This window comes from Zea mays, chromosome 2 (genome assembly GCF_902167145.1).
Source record: "Zea mays cultivar B73 chromosome 2, Zm-B73-REFERENCE-NAM-5.0, whole genome shotgun sequence".
Lineage (NCBI taxonomy): Eukaryota > Viridiplantae > Streptophyta > Magnoliopsida > Poales > Poaceae > Zea > Zea mays.
Genome location: NC_050097.1, coordinates 45966585 through 45979690, shown reverse-complemented (window position 1 = coordinate 45979690; position 13106 = coordinate 45966585). Strand labels below are relative to the sequence as shown.

The 13106-nt window shown below is 43.9% G+C and overlaps 1 protein-coding gene across 1 annotated transcript; it reads left to right on the top strand.

The window, feature by feature from the left end:
* Positions 1-7862: 7862 nt before the first annotated feature.
* LOC100381287 (histone H3.3) lies at positions 7863-10087 on the top strand. The gene is made up of 5 exons (NM_001294303.2): positions 7863-7956; positions 9050-9150; positions 9328-9404; positions 9487-9577; positions 9666-10087. Exons 2-5 carry the CDS (start codon positions 9079-9081, stop codon positions 9834-9836), a joined length of 411 nt encoding a protein of 136 aa, NP_001281232.1. The 5' UTR covers positions 7863-7956; positions 9050-9078; the 3' UTR covers positions 9837-10087.
* The last annotated feature ends 3019 nt before the right edge of the window (positions 10088-13106 follow it).

Below are 13106 nucleotides of genomic sequence, written 5' to 3'. Positions count from 1 at the left end.
TACTCATGTTCTGATTAATCATAATGATCTGCATAGGTCAATTTTGATGGGACCCAATAGGTTACCCTAGTTTGATTATCTTTATACCTTGTTTACCACTGAACTTTTTGGGTAGTGCTTGCTAGTGCTTTATGTGGTTTTGGGTATGAAGATACATTATTCATGATCACACTTTTATTATCTGTTTATTATTACTGTTCATGATAAGATCATTATGTTAATTGGAACATGGAGCGACCACCCGGGAAAACAGTGCTACCACAAGGGTTTAATGGGACGCCCTTGGCTGATTAATTAGGAAAGCTAGTGGAAGACTACCTTACCCGAAAGGGGCAAGGGCAGTAGGGGAGTGGTCAGTGTAGGGAGGCCCTCGGGAGGATTTTGCTGCGATGGCGGTCCTGCAAGGGATTCCTGCATTGGAACTTCCTATAAACTGTAGCGGGTTTTCTGAAGCTAGTGGAACTTTGTAAAGGCCTCGTAGTGTTACCCTGCCTCGCCTCCTCGGTAGAGGTGTATGGGAAGTCGCGATCCCTTGGCAGATGGGTAACATGACTTGTGGGTAAAGATGCGCAACCTCTGCAGAGTGTAAAACTGGTATACTAGCCGTGCTCACGGTCAGGAGCGGCTCGGACCCTCACATGATTAAATTATGGAACCTAAACTCAATTTGTCATATGCATTGCATCGCAGGTGAGGTTGTTACTTTTGTTCTACTACTTAATTGGGTTGGTATTTACTTATACTTAGTAACTGCTAATAAAATTTTGACCAACTTTAAAAGCAATGCTCAGCTCTAACCATCTCCTTTGGTAAGCCTTACACTTCACATGAGCTCCCATCTTTGGCGAGTTCATTCACATTATTCCCCACAACTTGTTGAGCGATGAACGTATGTGAGCTCACTCTTGCTGTCTCACACCCCCACAGGTCAAGAACAGGTACTGCAGGATGAGGCGCATGGAGGATGCTGTGATGAGTTCGTGAGTGGTCTAGGCCGTCGTCTCCCAGTCAACTTTGGGTTGCTGGACCGTTGTCTCCTTATAATGTAATTATTTATTTATTTTGTACAGAACTCCTGTTATGTAGTAATGATGTGACATTCGATCCTGTGCCATGAATCATCATATGTGTGAGACTTGGTCCCAGCACACCTGGTGATTATGTTCGCGCCCAGGTTTTGGACCCCTAAAATCCGGGTGTGACACACGTGCAAAAGGACTTGTGAGGTCCGGGGAGTGTTTGTACAACTTGAGCACCACAAGTAAACAACAAAATGCATAAGGAACATGATCACAGCATAATACACATGTATGCTACAAGTCAATCCAAGTTCCGCGAATCTAAGACATTTAGCTCACTACGCAGCCTGCAAAAGGTCTTTTCATCTAAAGGCTTGGTAAAGATATCGACTAGCTGGTTCTCGGTGCTAATATAGAACACTTCGATATCTCCCTTTTGCTGGTGGTCTCTCAAAAAGTGATGCCAGATGTCAATGTGCTTTGTGCGGCTGTGCTCAACAGGATTGTCCGCTATGCGGATAGCACTCTCATTGTCACATAGGAGTGGGACTTTGCTCAGATTGTAGCCAAAGTCCCGGAGGGTTTGCCTCATCCAAAGTAGTTGCGCGCAACACTGTCCTGCGGCAACGTACTTGGCCTCAGCGGTGGATAGAGCAACAGAGGTTTGTTTCTTAGAACTCCATGACACCAGGGACCTTCCTAAGAATTGGCATGTCCCCGATGTACTCTTCCTATCGACCTTACATCCAGCATAGTCGGAATCTGAGTATCCAATCAAATCAAAGGTAGACCCCTTTGGATACCAGATCCCGAAGCAAGGCGTAGCGACTAAATATCTAAGGATTCGCTTCACGGTCACTAAGTGACACTCCCTTGGATCGGATTGAAATCTAGCACACATGCATACGCTAAGCATAATATCCGGTCTACTAGCACATAAATAAAGTAAAGACACTATCATTGACCGGTATGCCTTTTGATCAACGGACTTACCTCCTTTGTTGAGGTCGGTGTGTCTGTCGGTTTCCATTAGAGTCTTTGCGGGCTTGGCGTCCTTCATCCCAAACCGCTTTAGCAAGTCTTGCGTGTACTTCGTTTGGGAGATGAAGGTGCCGTCCTTGAGTTGCTTCACTTGGAACCCAAGGAAGTAGTTCAACTCGCCCATCATCGACATCTCAAACTTTTGAGTCATCACCCTGCTAAACTCTTCACAAGACTTTTGGTTAGTAGAACCAAATATTATGTCATCGACATAAATTTGGCACACAAATAAGTCACCATCACAAGTCTTAGTGAATAAAGTTGGATCGGCTTTCCCAACCTTGAAAGCATTAGCAATTAAAAAGTCTCTAAGGCATTCATACCAGGCTCTTGGGGCTTGCTTAAGTCCATAGAGCGCCTTAGAGAGCTTACACACGTGGTCGGGGTACCGTTCATCCTCGAAGCCAGGGGGTTGCTCCACGTACACCTCCTCCTTGATTGGCCCGTTGAGGAAAGCGCTCTTCACATCCATTTGGAACAACCTGAAAGAATGGTGAGCGGCATATGCTAGCAAGATACAAATGGACTCTAACCTAGCCACAGGAGCAAAAGTCTCCTCAAAGTCCAAACTTGCGACTTGGGCATAACCTTTTGCCACAAGTTGAGCCTTGTTCCTCGTCACCATGCCGTGCTCTTCTTGTTTGTTGCGGAACACCCACTTGGTTCCCACAACATTTTGCTTAGGACGAGGCACCAGTGTCCAAACTTCATTTCTCTTGAAGTTGTTGAGCTCCTCCTGCATGGCCAACACCCAGTCCGTATCTAGCAAGGCCTCTTCTACCCTGAAAGGCTCAATAGAAGAGACAAAAGAGTAATGCTCACAGAAGTTAGCTAATCTAGAGCGAGTAGTTACTCCCTTGCTAATGTCACCCAAAATTTGGTCGACGGGATGATTCCTTTGAATCGTCGCTCGAACTTGGGTTGGAGGTGCCGGTTGTGCTTCTTCCTCCATCACATGATCATCTTGTGCTCCCCCTTGATCACACGCCTCCTCTTGATGAATCTGTTCATCGTCTTGAGTTGGGGGATGCACCATTGTTGAGGAAGATGGTTGATCTTGCTCCAATTGTTCCTGTGGTCGCACATCGCCAATCGCCATGGTGCGTATTGCGGCCGTTGGAACGTCTTCTTCATCTACATCATCAAGATCAACAACTTGCTCTCTTGGAGAGCCATTAGTCTCATCAAATACAACGTCGCTAGAGACTTCAACCAAACCCGATGATTTGTTGAAGACCCTATACGCCTTTGTATTTGAGTCATAACCTAACAATAACCCTTTCTTCACTAGAATGTAACATTTGCTCTCAAATACACGAAAGTAAGATACATTGGGTTTGTTACCGGTTAGAAGCTCATACGAAGTCTTCTTGAGGAGGCGATGAAGATACACCCGGTTGATGGCGTGACAAGCCGTGTTCACGGCTTCCGACCAAAAGCACTCGGGAGTCTTGAACTCTCCAAGCATCGTCCTTGCCATATCGATGAGTGTCCTGTTCTTCCTCTCTACCACACCATTTTGCTGTGGTGTGTAGGGAGCGGAGAACTCGTGCTTGATCCCTTCCTCCTCAAGGTACTCCTCCACTTGAAGGTTCTTGAACTTGGACCCGTTGTTGCTCCTTATCTTCTTCACCTTGAGCTCAAACTCATTTTGAGCTCTCCTTAGGAAGCGCTTGAGGGTCCCTTGGGTTTCAGATTTATCCTGCAAAAAGAATACCCAAGTGAAGCGGGAAAAATCATCAACTATAACAAGACCATACTTACTTCCCCCGATGCTTAGGTAGGCGACGGGTCCGAAGAGGTCCATATGAAGCATCTCCAAAGGTCTTGATGTGGTCATCACATTTTTGGTATGATGAGAGCTTCCCACCTGTTTACCTGCTTGACAAGATGCACAAGGTCTATCTTTTTCGAAAGTCGCATTAGTTAGACCTATCATGTGTTCTCCCTTTAGAAGCTTGTGAAGGTTCTTCATCCTCACATGTGCTAAGCGGCGATGCCACAGCCAGCCCATGCTAGTCTTAGCAATTAAGCATGCATCTAGACCGGCCTCCTCTTTTGCAAAATCAACTAAATAAAGTTTGTCGTCTAGTACACCCTTAAAAGCCAATGAACCATCACTTCTTCTAAAGACAGACACATCTACATTTGTGAATAAAAAATTATATCCCATATTGCATAATTGACTAACGGATAACAAATTATATCCAAGTGACTCAACTAAAAACACATTAGAAATATAGTGCTAGGATGAAATAGCAATCTTCCCTAACCCTTTCACCTTGCCTTGGTTCCCATCACCGAATATGATTGAATCTTGGGAATCCTTGTTCTTGACAAAGGAGGTGAACATCTTCTTCTCCCCCGTCATGTGGTTTGTGCATCCGCTGTCGATAATCCAGCTTGAACCCCCGGATGCATAAACCTGCAAGGCAAATTTAGGCTTGGGTTTTAGGTACCCAACTCTTGTTGGGTCCTACAAGGTTAGTCACAATGGTTTTAGGGACCCAAATGCAAGTTTTATCTCCCTTGCATCTTGCCCCTAATTTCCTAGCAATTACCTTCTTATCCTTTCTACAAATAGCAAAGGACGCATTGCAAGTATGAAAAATTGTAGAAGGTTCATTAATTACTTTCCTAGGAACATGAACAATATTCTTTCTAGGCACATGATGAATATTTTTCCTAGGCATATCTCTACCATGCACAACATGGGAACTAGAAGCAGTCATAGCATATGAATCATAAGCACAGGTCCTATACATATTTCTAGAAAATTTTCTATCACCATAAATGAAAGCATGGTTCTTTTGAACACTATTAGTCATAGAGGCCTTCCCTTTCTCCTTGGCGGGGATGGAAGCTTTATGACTAGTTAAGTTCTTGGCTTCCCTCTTGAAACCAAGCCCATCCTTAATTGAGGGGTGTCTAGCAATCGTGTAGGCATCCCTCGCAAATTTTAGTTTATCAAATTCATTTTTGCTAGTCTTAAGTTGGGCATTAAGACTAGCCACTTCATCATTTAACTTTGCAATAGACACTAGGTGTTCACTACAAGCATCAACATTAAAATCTTTACACCTAGTGCAAATCACAACATGTTCTACACAAGAGTTAGATCTATTTGCTACTTCTAGTTTAAGCTAGAAATAGAGTCATGGCATGTAGACAATTCACCAGAAAGCATTTCATTCCTTTTAATTTCCAAAGCAAGGGATTTTTGTGCCTCTACAAACTTATCATGTTCTTCATACAAAAGATCCTCTTGCTTTTCTAATAACCTATTCTTATCATTCAAGGCATCAATTAATTCATTAATTTTATCAATTTTAGTTCTATCCAGTCCCTTGAACAAACTAGAGTAATCTATTTCATCATCATCACTAGACTCATCCTCACTTGAAGAAGCATAGGTAGTATTCCGAGTATATACCTTCTTCTCCTTCGCCATGAGGCATGTGTGACGCTCGTTGGGGAAGAGGGATGACTTGTTGAAGGCGGTGGCGGCGAGTCCTTCGTTGTCGGAGTCGGACGACGAGCAATCCGAGTCCCACTCCTTGCCAAGGTGTGCCTCGCCCTTAGCCTTCTTGTAAGACTTCTTCCTTTCCCTCTTGTTCTCTTGTTCCTGGTCACTATCATTATCGGGACAGTTAGCGATAAAATGACCAACCTTACCACATTTGAAGCATGAGCGCTTCCCCCTTCGTCTTGTTCTTGTTAGGCTGCCCCTTGCGACCCTTTAGCGCTGTCTTGAAGCGCTTGATGATGAGGGCCATCTCTTCCTCATTTAGTCCCGCCGCCTCAACTTGCGCCACCTTACTAGGTAGCGCCTCCTTGCTACTCGTTGCCTTGAGAGCAACGGGTTGAGGCTCATGGATTGGACCATTCAACGCGTCGTCCACGTATCTCGCCTCCTTGATCATCATTCTCCCACTTACAAACTTCCCAAGTACTTCTTCGGGTGACATCTTGGTGTACCTAGGATTTTCACGAATATTGTTCACAAGATGTGGATCAAGGACAGTAAAAGACCTTAGCATTATGCGAACGACGTCGTGGTCCGTCCATTGCGTGCTTCCGTAGCTCCTTATTTTGTTGATGAGGGTCTTGATCCGGTTGTATGTTTGAGTTGGCTCCTCTCCCCTTATCATTGCAAATCTTCCAAGCTCGCCCTCCACCAACTTCATCTTGGTGAGCATGGTGACGTCGTTCCCCTCATGCGAGATCCTGAGGGTGTCCCAGATCTGCTTGGCATTGTCCAAGCCGCTCACCTTATTGTACTCTTCCCTGCACAAAGATGCTAAAAGGACAGTAGTAGCTTGTGCATTTTTATGGATTTGTTCATTTATAAACATGAGACTATCCGAGCTATCAAATTTCATTCCACTCTCTATAATCTCCCATATGCTTGGATGGAGAGAGAACAAGTGACTACGCATTTTGTGACTCCAAAATCCGTAGTCCTCCCCATCAAAGTGTGGAGGTTTGCCAAGAGGAATGGAAACCAAATGTGTATTTGAACTATGCATAATACGAGAATAATCGAAAGACAAGTTTGAGTTAACCGTCTTCTTTTTCTCGTAGTCGTTGTCGTCGTCCTTTTGGGAAGAAGAGGACTCGACGCTGTCGTCGTAGTAGACTATCTCCTTGATACGCCTTGTCTTCTTCTTCTTCCCATCTTTTCGTTTGTAGCCCGAGCCCGAGTCGGTAGGCTTGTCATCTTTCGGCTCGTTGACGAAGGACTCCTTCTCCTTATCATTGATCACAATCCCCTTGCCCTTAGGATCCATCTCTTCGGGCGATTAGTCCCTTTGTGAAGAGAACGACTCTGATACCAATTGAGAGCACCTAGAGGGGGGTGAATAGGTGATCCTGTAAAAACTTAAACTTAAAGCCACAAAAACTTGATTAAGCGTTAGCACAATAAGGCCAAGTGGCTAGAGAGGAGTTCTTGCAAAACACAACAACCACAAGAGGATCAACACAGATAGACACAGTGGTTTATCCGTGGTTCGGCCAAGTACAAAACTTGCCTACTCCACGTTGTGGCGTCCCAACAGACGAGGGTTGCAATCAACCCCTCTCAAGCGGTCCAAAGACCCACTTGAATACCACGATGTTTTGCTTTGCTTTACTATATCCCGCTAGCGAGGAATCTCCACAACTTAGAGTCTCTCGCTCTTACACTTTGATGTTCATAAAGAAGCACGGAGTAAGGGAGGGATGAATTTTGTTACATACCTATACCCTAATAGGGGAATTCCCCAAGAGTTGGCGGGTATCAGATCCCTATTGACATCTCTAGTTGGAACCATACCAATCAGGACATTGGCTGTTCAGCAAGAGACCGTGCCATTTTGGGCTTTTATTCGCTTGTTGGGTTCGACGAAGAACGAACCGTAATTGCAACCGCAATTGTGCATAGGTTTAGCATGCCGACCCAGTACCTTCCCTGTGACCCTGTCTCATTGCTCTCTGGTCCTCCAAGGACACGCGTAACTAACGGTTTTTCAATCACACTAAAAAAAAATTGTGGCCCACATGCAGACTTCGGAACAAATTGTGTACCGACGTACAAAAATCGCTCCCGTTCCACTAATCAAGATCCCCGTCCTCCAGGTCCCAACTCCCAACCAATAGAGCGTGAGCTTACCCTCCCCGATCCGCGTCACAGCTTAGCGACTATCATCAACCGTCCGATCGTGGGTAGCCAAGCACAACGACGCCCGATCCGCACGGTTCGTTTGAACCACAAGCTAAACTGCCCCATATATAGTTCCCTACCCCTACCCAACCGCCGCCATCAATAGCCAGTTCTAATCTCAGGTTTGGGGGGAAAAGGCCTCGCGGGTCGCAAACCGCTCTCTGTTGATTTGGGATTTGGGAGGCGCTCGAGGTAACCATGCTTTCCGACACAGTATTCGAATTTTCGGTTCCTGCAGTTACTGACTCGTTCGCGGTTTTGTTAGTTTACGGAAGCGGCGCTCGTCGCCGATTCGAATATCTGTCGCGATTAGGGTTCCATGATTAGGGATTAGGGTATGGTTGGTCGCTGGAATTTTCGGTTCGCTCATGCTTAATCTCGTGCACATGTGGTTGCCTGTGCCTACGTGCTGCGGGGTCGTTGGCTTTTTTTTGTTTGGCAATTACTATCGTGATACGATGTTGCCAATCACATGATTTCGCAAGCATACATGGCTTCGTTTTAGGCATAAATCATCTATCACGATGCGGCTAACCCACACCGTTAGAACTGATGGTTATAGATGTGGTTTTACTGATACTGTTATGTCGTGCCTGATCACTGGATTCAATGCCTGGTCATTGGATTCGACAAACCTTGTTCTTTCATAGTTAAGCATCCGATTGTGACGATGTTGTGGCGGGCCTCGTCAATGTTGTCATTTACCATTGATCAACAATAATTCAACTGATGTTCGGTGCACTTAAACTAGTGTACATGGTGCAATTTTATATGTGGTTGTGTGTTGTTATATGAAAGCAGCAACGTTGATGTTAATTGTTCTGTTCCTTAAGAAAAAAAGTGCCCAAACCTGTCTGTCGCCTGTTGATGTGACACAAATATATGTTGATATTTTCACGTCTGGGGTGGTTCACATTATCATTTTATGGACGAATCAATTTGTTGAAAGACATGATCATGATATTTTGTATCATTGTGTCATTATTCTTGTGAGAAGATGGGATAGTGATCAGGCTACAATAGCTGTCTATTCAGATTGTTTGTTCCTTATTCGCAGTTGTAATGATAGTGTTCTTATTAGATCATCTCATGTGTTCTTTTGGATTAGGATCAGTCTGAGGTTTATAATTTATACTTTCCAAGAAAATTAGTCTTTAGCTCCATTGTGCCGTAAAACTAATCTGACACAGTTTTAAACCTATGCGTGATGAATTATTTATGTAATTAATTTGTCAGGAGTATTCTAAAGATTTTGGCTAACCTTTTACTTATAATTTTTTTGCAGTTTTCAGGTAAACCATAGTTTAGTGACCCATGGCTCGTACTAAGCAAACTGCTCGCAAGTCCACTGGAGGGAAGGCTCCTAGGAAGCAACTTGCCACCAAGGTTTGGTTCTAGTAATCTGTTCTTGTACCATTTTTATTATTGTTTGTTGTTATGCTGTACATACTTCACCTTTATGTGTATAAACTATGAACTGGTCATTAAACTTCGAATTGGACAGTAGGTCATCTTAGATATATTTGTGAAACAATCATTAACTTAGTTTTGTTAATTTGACAGGCTGCCCGTAAGTCTGCACCCACAACTGGGGGAGTAAAGAAGCCTCATCGTTACCGCCCTGGAACTGTTGCTCTTCGGTGGGCGATACATGATTCTTTTGATTGTTTACTGTTTATTACACTTCAAATAATATGACAATTGTTCTCCCTGACTTTGCAGTGAAATCCGCAAGTATCAGAAGAGCACTGACCTGCTCATAAGGAAGCTTCCGTTCCAAAGGCTTGTCAGGGAGATTGCCCAGGATTTCAAGGTGAGATTTCATTTTCATACCGTCATGTAATCTAGGAATTCTGAAGTAAACGTAGAAGTGCACTTCTCAACCCGTTGTATTTGTGCAGACTGATCTTCGTTTCCAGAGCCATGCGGTGCTTGCGCTGCAGGAGGCTGCGGAGGCGTACCTGGTGGGTCTATTCGAGGACACTAATCTGTGCGCCATCCATGCCAAGCGCGTGACCATCATGCCCAAGGACATTCAGCTGGCTAGGAGGATCCGTGGTGAAAGGGCCTAGATTCTCTGTTTACTGCTACTGGGAGTGGCTCCGTAGTATGGTTTGCATCTGTTCGATGCTTGCTTTTTGTGGAAGTTACATTTGTGGGTGTTCGAATTCGTAATATTCATCCGTAGTGGACGAGTGGTAGGAAGTTCTGCAATCTGACTATGTTTTAAAATTTATAATTGTTGTCAATTAGTGTTGGTGTTGGTTTCGCCCATCAACGGATCAACCTTATTGGTTATCTGAACGACGAATTGATATGTTAACTCGTGAACTTCGTTATATTTAGGCAGCATCGGTTACATTGTTTTGTCCTGAGATCTGTGTGTCTGCATGTTGTCGTCTGCTGCGGTATTGATGTACCGCTTTATCGGAGGCAGCGGTCACCAACATTTCTTCTGGCATGCTTCCGCTAGCGAAAGTGCTAAGAGCCAACTCTCTCTCTCTCTCTCTCTCTCTCTCTCTCTCTCTCTCTCTCTCTCTCTCTCTCTCTCTCTCCATGTATGCACATATTTGTACCACTATTTATCCAACCCTTTAAACTTTGTAAAACTTATCTAACCAAATCACCCTCATCCATAACTCTCACTAAGGCCATGTTTAGAAGAGCTTCATTTAAAAAATCGCAGCTTCGGTTTTTCAGCTTCACTATGAAACAACTTCAATAAATTGGTAAGGTAGGGTTCAAGAATATTTGGCTTGCACATAGATTTTCGCTTCTGTATTACATTTAATTTGTATACGAGTTTTCTTAATTACTCTTGATGATTAGCTAGTGGAGAAAGAGACATGTATGGATTTGTCATGTAACCAATGATATGGTGAGTAACTTTTGTGCAACTTTATTAGAAAGTATGAAAACAATGTTTTTGAAGCACCATTTGAGTAGCTTCGAAAATTTCATGAAACTGGTCTCTAGTTTCAGTTTTTTTAAAGCTAGAGCTAGTGGAGTTAGATCTGTTTGGATAGATGAAGCTGAAATAGACTTGAAATTCTTGAAGTGAAGATCTACCAAACAAGACCTAAATCCACCAAATAAATTACGCTCAGATTTAACACACCATCAAAACATGTTAGTCACTTAGATACAATAAACAATATTATTTAAGATCATCTCTTATCTCTCTTCTACCCCTAGGCTCCTCCTCCCCTTTGAGACTGCCTGCAGCGGGCGACCCTTTGCCTCCCCTCCTCTAGCACTGTTCACCGTTTAGGGGCTACAGTGTCTCCCTTCCCCCCGCAACGGCGAGCCCTACGGGCACCTCTCTGACGCGCTCCCCTTCTCTCTCACGCTAGATGAAGGGGAGCATTGTTCAGTCCTCCACGCCTGGTTTATCGTGAAAGTCGACGCCCGCGCCAGACCAAGGAAAGTTCTCGGTCTACTTCGCTCCCTCTCGACGTGTCTGTGGAAGTGGGGCAAAATCGGGCGACGGGGCGGCGGATCTGCCGGCGGAAGGGCGATTCGGAGCCGGTGGAGGTCGGCGGCGAGGAGGACGAAGAAGAGCACGTCGAGTTCGTGAGCAGTCAACCCCGTTCACGTCGGAAGCCGAAGCACCCACAAATCGCAGTCTGCCGAGGCTCTTCGTCGCCGCATCCGTTGTTTTCCTCTCCGAGCGTGGACGCCATCCTCAGATCCGGACTTTGTCGCTTCGATTCGTGTTGTTGCGGCCCGAATCTTCCGTTCTTCAGGTGCGACCGCGTTCTTCTATCTGCTCCCAGGTTCATGAGTCTTCCTTTATTTTTGCAAATTGTACGTGCTTAGTTCTGTAGTTTACCGAAGTCATGTCAATGACCGGGTTCGAATAGTATGAGCAGCACTAGTGTACATGGATCTGCTCTATCGGTTAAGGTTTTCTTAACACACTTCATCAACCTTTGACATAAGTGTACATGGATCTGCTCCGGTGGTAGATTGAGGGTATTTAACATCAATCTGGATGATGCATCCGTGGGGGATTGGTCTGCCGCCCGCGATCATACGAACCCTAGATTTGGGGGCATATTTTGTTTGCTCAGTTCCAGTTTGTTGTCCATATGGCATAATTAAATGGTTACTTATGTGATTAGCAAGACTGATTTGAAGCTGGTGCTATGTCAAATTCAGTTTGACATATGAAACTTTGATGAGTCCACATATTTGTGTGCCTCATGTTCAGTTTGAAACAGGAGTTTATAATGTTTTTTGCAACACGAACCTGTTTATTTATTCACGTGTTATGATCCTATGGTACCCAATAATGGTTCAATATATGTGTGCTCTTTGAACAACCTAACATTTCTTCACACATGAACCCTGGCTAATTCATGGTCATTCTATAGTTAATAAAATCAATTCTGTACTACATATGACAAAAATGATTACTTCATAAATTTGTGTGCCTCATGTTCTGTACAAATCATGAGTTGTTAATGTTGTTTGGAACTTTAAGTGCTTTTCCTTATTCAGGTGTTCTGATCCTATGTTACCAAGCAATGATACAATTTAAGTTTCCTCTTTCATATACTTTATGAGTACATCATGACAACTGCAAGGTCTGATGCTATTCTTCAGCATTATTATCCTATTTAAATATACATAATCAGTATGTTAGAGTTTTTTGTGTTTGCTCTATCATGAGTCATGCTTCCATGAACTTTTTTATGTTCCTCCCATCAATATTAGTCATGCTTTCATGACCATTATATGTCCCTGCCTAGAATTTTGTTGTTCAATTTCTGTACTTATTCATTCCATGTGCCTATATGGTTTCTATGGGTATGCACTTGTTACTTCATATATTAATTCTTTGCAGCACATTTCATCATGGCATCCTCGACAGAAGAAAACATGAAGGCTTTGCTCAAAGTCCTTGTTGACTGTGCCGAGGATGCCACCAAATCACTGGGTGGTTTAGTAGATCATGCTTTAGACCACATGCATGATGAAGAGATCGTAGCTAGAACCTTGTTTGCCATCAAAGAAAGACTAGAATTGCTACAGCAAGATGCCTTATAGGCAAAAGTGCAAGCATTTCCAGAAATTGCTAAGGACCAGGGGGATGACATAAGTGTTGAACCTACAACTCCGTCGACCCCTCCAACAGTTACTGATCGATCTTTTGATGAAGACGAGTTGTACTGCCTCGAAGTCAGTGATGAGTGGTACTTCAGCGATTCTGATAGGTCTACACGCAATAGCTACTGGAATATTTATTAGCCATGTATTACAGTTTAAGAGAGATGACATCCTTTTGAAATTATAAGTAGTCGTCTACAGCCAACAACTGTTAGGTTGTGTGCTCTGAA